This window comes from Erpetoichthys calabaricus, chromosome 4, assembly GCF_900747795.2.
Source record: "Erpetoichthys calabaricus chromosome 4, fErpCal1.3, whole genome shotgun sequence".
NCBI lineage: Eukaryota > Metazoa > Chordata > Cladistia > Polypteriformes > Polypteridae > Erpetoichthys > Erpetoichthys calabaricus.
In genome coordinates this window covers 319,709,570-319,724,278 of record NC_041397.2, presented here as the reverse complement: position 1 = coordinate 319,724,278, position 14,709 = coordinate 319,709,570, and the positions used below count along the sequence as shown (strand labels likewise).

Here is a 14,709-nt window from a genome sequence, read left to right as displayed (position 1 = left end):
CTGCACAGACTCTCTGCTCACCAAGAAAAGAAATAAAAAAAGAATTCTGTTTGTTTGAATTAGTGTCTGCCTGCTGTTGTCTCGAACCTTCGTCCACAGGTGTCATGAAGGTCGTTGGTTTCATTCCATCCTTTGTTTCTTCTATACCCTTTGTCTCAAGTACTGAAAACAAAACATGTGACATCAGTGTGTTCTGGGTTATGATGTTGAGGCCTTTAAATTCCATGGACAGATTAAATCAGATTATTCAAACCTGGGTCACATCTTAAGGGGAAACTGTAATAAATACGACATTTTGTTAATTTTTTTCAGGCTTACTTTTTCTTCCACAAGTCCAATGCAGGAGGTCTTTTCATGTTCGCCTAATACTGCCAAAATTTGCAAAAGTCTCCGAGCTGCTGCTTTCATCTGCATGACAGAGTAACGTCTTCTATGTATCTATGGGTCTTTGTGGGGTGAATGATTTACTCTTAACTAGCTTCATTTTCAAAGATGACATTTAATAACTGGTGACACCATCTCCCTTCCTATCTTTAAACCCTTCTCTCATGCCACCTCCTTGTGTCTCCATCCTTAAATTGATGAGATTCAAATCCTTCAGCATTTTCTCACTGCTTATAACCATCAGTAGAGTTTGGTCTAATATTTCTCCACTTACAGTTGTGCTGTTAGGTCATTTTTCTAATTTGGTGTAAAAGAATGAGTCTCAACACACTGGAGAGGTTTGGGAAAGCCACCCGTATATTGTCCCTGGCTGCAAAAAACGTTTTTCAAATAAGCACTGATGTGCATGGATTGAGCTCCAGACTGAACTGAACTGGTGGTGGAGAAGATGGTGGTTTTAAAGGGTGAGGCCGAAAGTGATGTCTTTCTTGGCACCGGAAGTGACCTCTTCCCTAGCACCGGAACCAGAAGTTATGCCTTCCTTGGCACTGGAACTGAAAGTGACACCTTTTTTGGCTTAGCGCCGCAAATGGAAGTGACGTTGTTGTTGTTAAATCAGGCAGGTTTTCCCATATTTGGCCTGCAGAGATAACAGAATAAGGTTTAGCACACCCTGCCACTGCCTGGCCTGGTGGATAATTACTTTCAGATAGTCCACTCAGCTTCCTCCTAGTTGCATATGTGTGACAATGAAGAGCAAAGCTGCTCACAATATTGTGGATGTGGACTCACAAGTGTGTTGTACAGGATGGTGAGATTTTCTTCTCCATTTATACTCCACACATGGTGGGTGCAATATACACGTAACTTAGCCTCCCACTAGCCTTCCAGAAGGTGATGAGCACACAAAGGCTTACAAATCGTTCTCAAAAGTCATACTGTCTGGCTGCAGACCTTCCACTATACTGTATAATTATAATAAAAAAATGTGTAAATCTTTCATTTAACCTGATTAACTTAATCTCAGAATTATAAAAAGCCTAATGTCTTATCTTCTGCACCATGTCAATTCTACACCCGCCTGCCCACTACACCCTCATTCCCCTTATCTACGCAATTCGCTTCTCACACAGTAAAAGCTCATTAAAAGTCAAAGTTGATAATATGTTAGGGGAGACTCTACTGAATTATTCTCTCATATATAACTAACAACTGAATGAAACATCATCTCCCCATTTGACCAAGTTGACTGTCCACCACACAAGTCCTTAATTGAAAAGAGTGTCTTCTAACAAAAGTATCTTTTAATTTGTCCTTGTCCCCTCTTCTCTCCTGATGCAGACTTTCTTATCTCTCTGTGTCCTTCCTGCTGATGGAGACTCACTGAGCTTCACTGCCACTGCTGATTTCTCTTCTGAAGAATTGAGAAAGGAGCTGTCATGTTTGATAAAGAGTCTGGAGAAGATCAGTCAGTGGGAGATCAGGACATGGACTCCATCAGGTAAAGCGTCACATCATGTTGTGCCTTTTGTTATTTTATTAGAAGGACCAGAGTGACAGCAAGATGAAACTGAGAGGTGTGACACACAAAGAAAGCCTGCTATTTAACATTTATCTATCAGCATTTGATGTGATCTAGCCCTGTCGTTTTGGTCCCAATTTTGGTTCCAATGATTTGAAGCCTATCTGATGCTACAAGTGAATGAACTCCTCAAATGGCTTGGAAAGTTGTGAAATTTCACTACCCTTGACCTGATGAAACCGTATTGGAACAAAGTCTGCCAACAAAAAGACCACGTTTAGTTCCCCCAGTGGACCCTGGCAATACTGCATCCTCTCATTGGGACTGCTTGGGGCATCTTCCAACGTTTGGTGGATAAAGAGCTACATGCACCACAATTCCTATAGCGTTGCTTGCCTGGAGGATGTCATCATCTCTTCTGGCACCTGGGAGGAACATGTAAGACAGATTCAAGGTGTCTTTAGATAAACCTGAAAAAGGTTTCTTCAGGCTCACAGATGCCAAATATTAAGGCTACGTGGACAGGCAGACAGTTTGACCACAGTGTTCCTAGGCTAATTTCATTATACAGTATACTGGTCCTGTCAGTGAACCAAACAGCAAGTAAAGGAATGTTTTTAGTGTAAGCTGGATACTACCACCAGTTTGTCCTTCACTTCTCCAAATGTGCTATGCCATTGATTAATTTAACAAAAAAAATGAGTTCCTAATATTCTGGCATGGGATGATAAAATGGAAGCTGCATTCCATGACCTAAAGCAAGCCCTTATGTCATCACCCATTTTGATGACTCTCTCCCTTTTAATCTCTAGACAGACGTTTTGGACACAGGTTTTGGGGCCATGTTGAGTCAAAGAGTCTATGGTGCTGAGCACCCGGTAATGTACCTGAGAAGGAAACTATTAGACCAGGAGACCAATTATGCAATCTTAGAAATGAAAGCCCTGGAGATAAAATGGGCAATTCAGCAGCTGAGGTACGACCTCCTTGGACAGAAGTTCACCCTTGTCCCTGACTATGCCCCACTCCAGTGAACAGCTTTGTATAAAGAGTCAAATCCTCCCATCACAAGATGATTTTTGGACCTCCAGCCATTAAAATCTAAGGTTCAACATCACCATGCCAATACCGATGCTCTCTTTTGAGGGTATATGACTTCTTGGTTCAGGCAGACCAACTCGATGGGTCTGGGCTGATGGTGGTATAGAGAACAAAAATGCAAATTAGAGTAGAATAGGTTAGATTAGATAAACTTTACTAACTCCCAAGGGGAAATTTAGATGCACACAGCTGTAGAAACATAACAAGCAAAAAAAAACAAACTAACAGAAAAAATAATACAATCAATCAATAGTTAAACAAACAAATAAACAAACAAACAAACAAATAAATATATTTTGTAAAGAAATTGCAAATTGAGCTTAGAGTATCAACATTTAGTTTGGGACATTGAGAGGAACCACTGAATTGCCTGATGGCAGCGGAAAGAAAAGACCCTCCGATACGCTTCTTAGGACACAATGGAGGAATGAGTCTATGGCTAAAAGTGATCCTAGAGAGCGCCTCCTGGAGGGGATGGATGGAAAGGATTTCTAAAGATGGCATCCAATTTTGCCATCCTGCCCTTTTCCACAACAGGTTCCAGTGTGTCCATAGTTTGCCCGGTGATGGCGCAGGCTTTCCTGATAAGTTTGCTCAGGCATTGAGCTTCTTTTGAGCTCAAGTTGCTTCCCCAGCAGACCACAGTGCAGAACACCACACTGGCTACTATGGGCTGGTAGAACATTAACAGTCCTGAGTCTCCTTAGGAAGTCCAGTCCGCTCTGGCCCTACTTGTCCAGTGCCACTGTGTTGTCAGAGCAGTCCAGTTTGCTGTTAAGATGGACCTTCAGGTACTCATAGCTCTGCACTACTTCCACATCCTCCTCCTGAATGGAGACTGATTTCAGAAACACTACTTGGCACACTGGAAGTCCATCATAAGCTCTTTTGTCTTGATGATGTTGAGCTGCAGGTGGTTCTGCCTGCACCACAAGACAAAATAAGAAAAACAAGATTTTAAAACTTGATATAAAAACTTTTCGCGTGCTGTGAAAGAATGAGTCTCAACACACGAAAAAGGTTTGGGGCAGCCACCCTTAAAATTGTCCTTGGCTTCAAATGGGTGTTCAAATGAACATAGTAGTGCTCTCTTTCTTTGAGTTCCAAGACTGAACTGATGAAGCAGTGATATGATGGCGGCTTTGAAGGTTCTGCACCTCCTTGCCTGTCAACCTTTTTTCCTTCAGATGTTCTTCTACTTTATCCATTCACCTCCGCTTTGGCCTCCTTTGCTTTCTCTTCCCTTGGACTTCTATTCCTATCTCTCTTTTGCCAACATGTTCCCTAACTCTCCTCATCACATGTCCACGCCACTTCACTCTACTTTCCTCTACTTTCCCTCCCATTCTTGTTCTACCTCTCATTGTCTCACTTATTATTCTGTCCATTTTTGCAACTCCACACATCCATCTCAGGATTCTCATTTTTGTCACATCCAATTTCTTCTCCTGCATTGCCTTTAATGATATATTTTTTTTAATTATTTCCATCAATTTTCTAAAAACCCCTTTATCCTAAACAGGCTTGTGGGGAAGCTGAACTCAGTCATAGCAAGCACAGGGTGCAAAGCAGGATCAACACCTGGACAGGACAGGACACCAGACCATCACAGAGCAAACACTCAGAGACACGCATCAGGAGCTCATTTTATATCACCAGTCCATTAAACTTGCATGACTTTGGACTGTGGAAATAAACTGGAGCGCCCAGTGAAAGCCTATGTGGACACGAGGGGAACACTAAAACTCCATGCAAGAAGCATTCGGGTCGTGTGCCCTGGTCTCCTTACTGCAAGGCAGTAGCATCACCTTACAACCATTTTTCTTAATATTTTATTTTCTACATAGAGAACGTTACAATAGCATACTACTCAATCAAATAAATAATAATGGCAAAACAGATACAATTAAATTAAAACCCCAATCCACATTAAGCAATAAAAATAGAAAGAAAAAGAAAAAGTGAAAGTGAAAAACAATTTTTTTAATATTAATATCTGGAGCAGAATTTTTAGCCAATTGAACCTCCTTAAAATATGAAATAACTTTTTTGTATGTCTATATGTAGCATGCTCTTCATGTATTGTCATTGCGCTGTCACGTTTTGTAATTTAGCTGCATATTTGTAATATGTGTTTAATAATTTAACTAACATTCCAAAATGCCATCTTCACAGTTTTCATTTTTCTCTTTTCCTTTTATTTTCAGGTTGTGAAGCCCAAAACTTCACTTTATGGCCTCCTGAACCTCAGAGCAGAGAGGAGTTTTTACGATGTGAGTTTGTGCTTTGACTGAATGCGTCCTCACAATAGAAATCATTTCTCTTTGAATATCTCGGGTCAGGCTTATCGTATGAAAGTGTAACCAGCAGAAAGTGTGATGTGAGTGATGAGCTGAAACTGGTGGTGGTCTCGCATTAAGGGATACAGAGATTCAGGCAATGAAATAACAAAGCGGTCAGCTCGACTTGAGTCTGTAAAGTGTCTACTGAACTCAGACAAAGTAAAAACCCATAAACTCCAGAAGAAATCATGCTGACTATGCCAAGTCCACCTGTCACACTATCTGGGATTCTTTATCCCTTTTTGTTTTGCACATTTTTCTTTGCACATTCTGGTGTTTTCTTTCTGTTTCCAGTTTGCAGTCTGCTTTTCTAATTTGCTCATTCTCGCAAGTGTTATTATTATTATTATTATTATTATTATATAGAACAATGAATGAAAGCAACTCAATGTGCTTTAAAGTAACTACAATATCAACTGTTATTAACATTTACGTATAATCTAATGTACATTAAAATATATTAATATATCAATAAACCTGAATTGGTTTGTTGTCATGGAGATTTCCAGTGTAAAATGCTAGGGGTTGCTGTCACCCCGTTAACCCCAACAGACAGATGTTCATAACTTTTATGGACAGAATTTCTAGGCGCAGCCAGGGTGTTGAGGGGGTCCGGCTTGGTGGACTCAGGATTGGGTCACGGCTTTTTGCAGATGTTTTCCTTCAACATCTGCAATAAGATGCTGCAGATGTTCTATCAAACAGTTGTGGCGAGCGCCCTCTTCTACGCAGTGGTGTGCTGGGGAGGCAGCATTAAGAGGAAAGACGCCTCACGCCTGGACAAACTGGTGAGGAAGGCAGGCTCTATTGTTGGCATGGAGCTGGACAGTTTAACATCTGTTGCAGAGCGAAGGGCGCTCAGAAGGCTCCTATCAATTATGGAGAATCCACTGCATCCACTTAATAGTATCATCTCCAGACAGAAGAGCAGCTTCAGCGACAGACTGCTGTCACTGTCCTGCTCCACAGACAGATTGAGGAGATCGTTCCTCCCCCAAACTATGCGACTCTTTAATTCCACCAGGGGGGGTAAACGTTAATATTTAACATTATACATAGTTATTGTCTGTTTTTTTTCACCTGTATTATTATCATTCTTTAATTTAATATTATTTATTGTATCAGTATGCTGCTGCTGAAGAATGTGAATTTCCCATTGGGATTAATATAGTATCTATCTATCTATCTATCTATCTATCTATCTATCTATCTATCTATCTATCTATCTATCTATCTATCTATCTATCTATCTATCTATCTATCTATCTATCTATCTATCTATCTATCTATCTATCTATCTATGTTGTCCTGTTTGCTTCATCAGGCCGTGATCTTCAGCTCTCTCTAGATCAGTTCGCAGCTGAGTGTGAAGCGGCTGGGATGGGAATCAGCACCTCCAAATCCGAGACCATGGTCCTTAGCCGGAAAAGGGTGGAGTGCCCTCTCAGGGATGGGAGCGAGATCCTGCCTCAAGTGGAGGAGTTCAAGTATCTCGGGGTCTTGTTCACGAGTGAGGGAAGAATGGAGCGTGAGATCGACAGGTGGATCGGTGCGGCGTCCGCAATGATGAGGGCTCTGCATCGGTCTGTCGTGGTGAAAAAGGAGCTGAGCCATAAGGAAAAGCTCTCAATTTACCAGTCGATCTATGTTCCTACCCTCACCTATGGTCATGAGCTATGGGTAGTGACCGAAAGAACGAGATCGCAAATACAAGCGGCTGAAATGAGTTTCCTCCGCAGGGTGTCTGGGCTTTCCCTTAAAGATAGGGTGAGAAGCTCAGTCATCCGGGAGGGGCTCAGAGTAGAGCCGCTGCTCCTCCGCATTGAGAGGAGTCAGATGAGGTGGCTCGGGCATCTGATCAGGATGCCTTCTGGACACCTCCCTGGTGAGGTGTTCCGGGCACGTCCAACCGGGAGGAGGCCCTGGGGAAGACCCAGGACACGTTGGAGGGACTATGTCTCTCGACTGGCCTGGGAATGCCTCGGGATTCTCCCGGAAGAGCTAGAAGAAGTGGCCGGGGAGAGGGAAGTCTGGGCATCTCTGCTCAAGCTGCTGCCCCCGCGACCCGACCTCGGATAAGCGGAAGAGGATGGATGGATGGATGGACATTAAAATATATAATGTTGAATAGCAAATTATTATTCACTATTAAAAATAACATAAATTACACTGATGCAGGTTGTTCTGCAAATGAGCAGATAATTTAGTGTCACATTTTCAGAATGACAGACATTTTCCTCCCTGACTCGTCCTCAGGTTCACTGATTTGTGTCATTCAATAAAATTCAATCAGTGACTCGGTGATTAGTGAGCGGCGGCTGATCGTGTTCATGGACTGATTCATTCAGGTCAGCAGACCATCATGACCGTGGTGGGTTTACATTGAAGTGATTTTAACATCACATTGCCTAACCGGTTTAATCCAGTTCAGGCCACGTTGTATTAAGTCAGGTGTTCACACAGCCACAACCACACAAGGCCAATTCAGAGTTGTTAACTAACCCAACATGCACGTCTGTGGGATGTTTGAAGAAAACCAGGAGTGACACAAGGAGAATATGCAGACTTGACAAAGACAGCGACTGACCGCCAAATTCAAAGTTGTGAAGCTGAATCTGTGAGGCCGCAGCTCCAACTACTTGGCCATCATGCTGTCCTGAATCGAGTTTCGTCAGCTCAGTTCCTGTTCACATTTCTTATTATTTTGAACTTGCATCTTTTCATTTTAAAGTTAATTTCTACAGAATAAATCATCTCCTTTATTGACTGAGCAGCTTTAACTCACTCGATTGATTTTCTTCCTGAACTGCACATCTCTCAGCACTCAATGGCTATCTTTTTTGTCACAAGTTTTACGATAATTTATTACAAACATTTCATTCACTGCCAGTTCAAATTTTGTATTACCATAAATACGTTTTAAGTTCTCCTCTGGATAAGTCGGGGCTTGATTTTATCGTATAATTTCCGGTATTTTATATTGTCAGTCGTATAAGTCGAATGCGGAAAACTCCAAGAGATTACGATATGCTAATGCCCATCTGAGAGAGTAACCACGGAGCACATGCCCTTTTTTTTTCAATGTATTGTACCTACGTGACCACACAGTAATACCCAAACTATTCTGAAGTGATGTTTGCACTGTTCTGTGTTAATTGTATCTCACACCCTTATACACCTTTATCGTAAGAACATCCCTTATCTTCGATGGAACATTTGATTAGAAGAAAATGTGAAGCTGGTTTTAAATTAAAAGTCATTGAAGTGGCGAAAAAAATTGGTAACTGCGCTGCTGCAACAAAAATTTGATGTGTCTGAGAAACTGGTGTGAGATTGGAGGAGGCAAGAAGATGAAAAAAAAATGTAAGTGTCGCATTTTTGAACAGGCGTATAAGTCGGGGACTGATTTTATGATCGATTTTTCAGGTTTCAAGACCCGACTTATATGTGAGTATATGCGGTAATTTTTTATTTTCATGTTTCATGTAGCCCTGACCTGCGGGTTGACCCCTAAACATTCAGTATGCCACTGGAAATGGAAGGAGCAGAACCTGGATCAGGAGTTTATTGTGAAAAAGTAAAATCAGTTTGAAGTATGACAGTGGATTGATTTTAAATTAAAGAGGTGGCCTTTGACAATAAAATGAGTCATTTAATAAAGCCAGTGGTTAGCGTGGACAGTCCATTAGAACTCTGACCTCGATGGTGACCTTATTGCGTTTATCGTAATTCCAGCCAAACTGAGACTCCTTCCTGACTTTTAGTGATATCATGTTGATTCCCCACAGATTCTGTCGAATCAGATGAGCTCTTTACTATCAATAACAAATATCTGAGTCTCATCAGCAAAGCTCCTGATTGGTTCTTATTAATTGTCTGTATTGAGCTCCGCCCCCACACACTCACAGATTTCCTTACTCATTTTCTTTTCTCTCATTTCAGACTTCTGTCCACTCACACTGGACATCAACACAGCACACAGACGCCTCTGTCTGACTGAAGGGAACAAGAAGGTGACACGTGAAGGTTCAGTGACCGAATATCCTGATCATCCTGACAGATTTGACTACTGGCCCCAAGTTCTATGCAGAGAGGCTCTGACTGGGACTCGCTGTTACTGGGAGGTGGAGTGGGGTGGAAATAGTGGGAGGATAGGTGTCACCTATAAAGGACTGACCAGAAAAGGAGTGGGTGAGGAGTGTCGTCTTGGATGCAATGACAAGTCCTGGAGTTTGTTTTGTTCTAATTCCCAATACTTTGCACATCACAATGATCGGCAGACTGTAATCAGCACCCACTGCATCCCCAGAATAGGTGTGTATCTGAACTGGCCTGCTGGCACTCTGTCATTTTATAGTGTCTCGCACACAATGACTCTGCTATACAGGTTCAACACCTCCTTCGCCGAGTTGCTCTATCCAGGGGTTGGGCTTGGTCCTGATTCAAGTGTAATGATCTGCCACCTGTCGCCATTTGACCACTGACCAGTACCTTCCACTGGACACTTGATGTCTCCATAAGCACAGGTCCTCATTGTGTTTGAAAATTGAGATCAAAATTAATTTTACAGGAATGTTGAGGAGCAGCACATCTGTGACTAAATTTTTGGATGAAAATGCAGGGCGATTGTAGCTGTCTCCATTATTACTGGGCATTTTCTCCATCCTGCTGTCAGATTTATTATCATCATTCAAACTTGAGGAGATGAGTCAACTGACTGACTTCACCATCACTGTCAATGCTTATTTGATATTTGTGAAAACATTTATCTATTCCCTGACTCACACACATACTAAGATTGGATTTACAATTCCCTCAGAACCTCGATTGTGTTACCTGATGTTAGTCTGTGTAACGATGGCTATGAAGGTCCAGACTGGCAGCCCATCCACCCTGCATTACATCTCTCAACAGCAGATGGCAATTGTGAGTTCTAAATCTTCCATCTTCATCGAGCCTAAGGAGTGTAACGGAATAGGAAGAAGTGAAAAAGGAGTTGGGGTGATGGTGATAGAGAAGAGTGTCAGGGGTATAAAGGGCAAGATGAATGACCTGTGATGAATGACTTGTACATCTGTTGTATCGCTCCTAGGGCCGGCACGATTATAATAAATGCTGCCCTCCAAGAGCAGCAGCAAAGAAAGAAAAAAAAAATGAGCCTGGGTGCGAGCGACCAACACTACTTTCCTACTACACCACCCCAAGTACAGAAACACACCGGTGAATGCAGGGTTAAGTTCAAAATGATTATTGGAAGAAATTACACACAGTTCTGTTGAGAAGTTTGATCGAGGATCAATGAGCTGCATTATGTTTTTGTGCTCTTAGCTATGAAAAGTCAAGACCTGAAACAACTTTTAAAGGACGCCATTTACTTTGTTAGAGAGGCCTCTTGCCTGCCTGTCCGTCTCGTTTTGAGTTTCTGTGAGTCGAGCTGTGAGACGAGGTCATCATGTCCTCTCTGAGGAAGCAAGCAGGCAAACTCCATTTTAAACAAAATGCAGGAGCCAAGCTTCTTACTGACAAAAGACGAAACAAACTACATGCAAGGCCTTTGCCTGTGTGAGTAAAACAAAGCATCGTGAGGGCTGGAGAGTGGTGTTGACGCGATGTGATTTCTGCCCAGTGCTCTGAATGTCAACATGAAGAATTCAATCAAGCACGGGTAAACGGCGGGAGTAACTATGACTCTCTTAAGGTTTGGACCATCATGGCTCTGTATCTTTGAAAGCCTTCCCTGGCTATGTATATAATTGGGCCTCCCTGACCGTGTACAGATGAAAGCCTCCCTGGCTATGTTCTAAGGGAATCTTGTAATAATTACTTCCCCCAAACCACACCAAGCCGGCTATGCTGTTCTTGGCCGTAAAGGGTGCATGCAGACTTCTCTTAGATGACATGAAGACTAGATAGACAGAAACTGTAAACACACACACACCTTTCTTTTAAAATTATTTTGAAGTACAGGATATCAGAATAATAAAAATATTCTGAAGAGAAGGGCTATTTCATATGTTTAAGAAAAAAATTATTTGAATATATTTATTTGATTATTTTGCTCAGAGCTTCTTAATTTTGTCATATGTGTGACTTCTATGAGTCGGGCGATCTTTTTATCACTAGATAGATAGATAGATAGATAGATAGATAGATAGATAGATAGATAGATAGATAGATAGATAGATAGATAGATAGATAGATAGATAGATAGATAGATAGATAGATAGATAGATAGATAGATAGATAGATAGATAGATAGATAGATAGATAGATAGATTACTTGTTGCACTAGCATCCTGTAAGGCTAAGGCTACCATAACAGGCAACTGTGCCAGTGAACGGCAGTGCACAGCTTACTGATAAGGGCCAAGCTATGAACAACCATGACACAGTGCTTCATGCTTGACAGAAAGGACAAGCCTTTAACATTGCTTCTTTAAGCTCGCTCATATGTGCTACTATATCTTATTATTATTATCACTAAGCTGTATAAAGAAACATTGCCATATAAACTTAAATGTTACTGTAAAACAGATAGATAGATAGATAGATAGATAGATAGATAGATAGATAGATAGATAGATAGATAGATAGATAGATAGATAGATAGATAGATAGATAGATAGATAGATAGATAGATAGATAGATAGATAGATAGATAGATACTTTATTAATCCCAAGGGGAAATTCATATACTCCAGCAGCAGCATACTAATAAAAACAATATTGATTAAAGAGTGATAACAATGCAGTGCAAGTTATAACGTGCAAGGTGGAGAGTGCAAGGCAGGTATAACAGACAATAACTTTGTATAATGTTAACGTTTACCCCCCCAATGGGTGGAATTGAAGAGACACATAGTGTGGTGGAGGAACGATCTCCTCAGTCTGTCAGTGGAGCAGGATGGTGACAGCAGTCTGTTACTGAAGCTGCTCCTCTGTCTGGAGATGATCCTGTTCAGTGGATGCAGTGGATTCTCCATGATTGACAGGAATCTGCTCAGCACCCATCGCTCTGCCACGGATGTCAAACTGTCCAGCTCCATGCCTACAATAGAGCCTTCCTTCCTCACCAGTTTGTCCAGGTGTGAGGCGTCTTTCTTCTTTATGCTGCCTCCCCAGCACACCACCGTGTAGAAGAGGGCGCTCGCCACAGCTGTCTGATAGAACATCTGCAGCATCTTATTGCAGATGTTGAAAGACGCCAGCCTTCTAAGGAAGTATAGTCGGCTCTGTCCTCTCTTACACAGAGCATCAGTATTGGCAGTCCAATATTTATTGGACTAATACTAATTAAAACTAATTCCATCCTAATCGATACTTTAGTAAAGAGTAACATTCCATAGCAGTGTTTTTCCAGCTGCCCGTACAAGTGTCTTTTTTGGGTACAGTTTGCCAACTGCGCCACCTTGACTGTCACTTTTTCAGTGACGGTCCTTATAGTGTTGTTGCACATACTTTTATTTTCTTATTCAGCAAAAAGCATTTGAGTGTGGGGGACAGCAGTATACAAGCTGCAGGTTAGAAATCCAGCCCATCAATGGACAGACGCACACATTCATTAGGGCCAGCTTAAAGTTGGCAGTCAGGCTAACTGGCACATCTTTGATGAGAAATCACAGGGAGAATCTACAAACTGTACCAATAAGCCAGTCAGGAACTCAAGGAACTAAAGAAACAATGCCAAAATGCCTATCAGGTCCCAAATGAATTCATTCCGGGTCTTAGGTCTGCTGCAGTATAGTCTGTCGCTCTGCCCAAGGTTGGGTGCAATCCTTCACTTGTGCCCCCTTCCCAGAGACAGCATCGGTGCAAATTAAGACACAGACAAACTGCCCTCTCTGGTGGTCACCCTCCATATTATATACATATGAGAAATCACAGGAGTGAAGTCTAAGAAATATCACCTTTGTACTATCTCTGACTCAATGAGATGGTAATGTTTTAAGAGTAAGAACTTGAAGAATGAGACGAGTCCCTGATTGAAAGTCAATACTAAATGTTCCACCAAACCCAAAACACTAATCACAATTCAAAGTCAGGAAGAGAAGTCAGATACATCAGGAGTAACCCACTCAGAGGAGTCTGGAGTTTCACGGAGGTTTGTCCAAATCTCAGATAATGTATAAGTAGATGGGTTGACCCTGATGCTGTTGGGGTCACTGATGGCACAACAAGCAGAGCACAGCTGGGTGTCTCTGGTGTAAGAGATGGCCGGCAGCTCATCTTGGCAGGGATGCCCCAGCGATGGAAGGATGGGGGAAGACAGATTTGCAAGGACACTACCTCCCCCAAAATGCTTGATGGCAGTGTAATGGTGGCCCAGATTCCCGCAGGGCATCCTGGGACTTGGAGTTCTGTTTCTCAGCCCTGTTGGGTATCGTGGGGGCCGCCAGGAGGAGCTGTGAGAGGACCAGAGGAGTCATGCCTCATCCATAGCCCTATAGCCTGGAATTACTCCCAAGTCCAGGCTGATTAAAGAACTTTAATTCACTGTTTGACTCGGAAGTGCTGACGAGTCACATGGACGGAAGAGCAGAAGCACTTCCAGGTCAAGGACAATTTACTGTAAAGGACTGCTGAAGACCCAGCAAGCGACTCAGAGTCGGGAGGAAGTAGACAATGCTTGCTGGGAGGTGTGGAGGAAAGAATTATATTGTGTTTGTGCTTGATTTATTGTTTATTTACCTGTGATATTTTGGCTGTGGTACATAAGGCACTGTCACTGGGAAGACAAAGGATTAAAATACTTCTTGGTACTTTTACATGGTGTCCAAAGCATCTGTCTGTTGGGGTTAACGGGGTGACAGCAACTCCTAGCATTTTACACTGGAAATCTCGATGGCAACAAACCAATGCAAGTTTAAAGCCTTTGACAGTCTGAGGCGTCAGATGGACCAAACATAACGTCCCACCCAGAGGTGTTCTATTGGATTGAGGTCCGGCGAGCAGAGTGTGTTGGGGTGACAGTCAATGGTATCAATTCCTTCATCCTCTCGCCACATGAGGCCGAGCATTGTCGTCCACCAGGAGGAACCAGCATAGGGTCTGATAATGGGTCGAAGGATTTCATCCTGATACATAATGGCAATGAAGGTGCCATTGTCTAGCCTATAGAGGTCTGTGCGTCTCTCCATGGATATGCCTCCTCAGATATACCATCACTGACCCACCACCAAACCAGTGTAATAGGCAGCATAACGTTCTCCATGGCTTCTCCAGACCCTTTCACATCTGTCAGATGTGCTCTGGGTGAACCTGCTCACATCTGCGAAAACGCCAGTGGTAGACCTGCCAGTTCTACTATTCTATGGCAAATGCCACAGTGCCCACTAGAGGACGTCGGACCCTCAGACCACC

At 42.4% G+C, this 14,709-nt stretch overlaps 2 protein-coding genes across 16 annotated transcripts in view; one reads left to right on the top strand and one right to left on the bottom strand.

The window, feature by feature from the left end:
• Nucleotides 1–10,840, top strand: part of LOC114641128 (tripartite motif-containing protein 16-like) — a 377,528-nt gene extending 366,688 nt beyond the window's left edge. For 2 of the 5 annotated variants that reach the window (XM_051925847.1, XM_028790236.2), the window contains 3 exons: nucleotides 1,726–1,885; nucleotides 5,215–5,280; nucleotides 9,292–10,840. In XM_051925847.1, coding sequence (XP_051781807.1) covers nucleotides 1,726–1,885; nucleotides 5,215–5,280; nucleotides 9,292–9,833 — 768 coding nt within the window. In that variant the 3' untranslated portion in view covers nucleotides 9,834–10,840. The remainder of the gene's footprint in view (nucleotides 1–1,725; nucleotides 1,886–5,214; nucleotides 5,281–9,291) is intronic. The other 3 variants (XM_051925846.1, XM_051925845.1, XM_051925842.1) reach the window with 2 other exon arrangements.
• The window catches only part of LOC114641130 (tripartite motif-containing protein 16-like protein), a 353,855-nt gene that overhangs the window by 310,205 nt on the left and 28,941 nt on the right, over nucleotides 1–14,709 (bottom strand). The gene's annotated exons all lie outside the window — the stretch shown is intronic.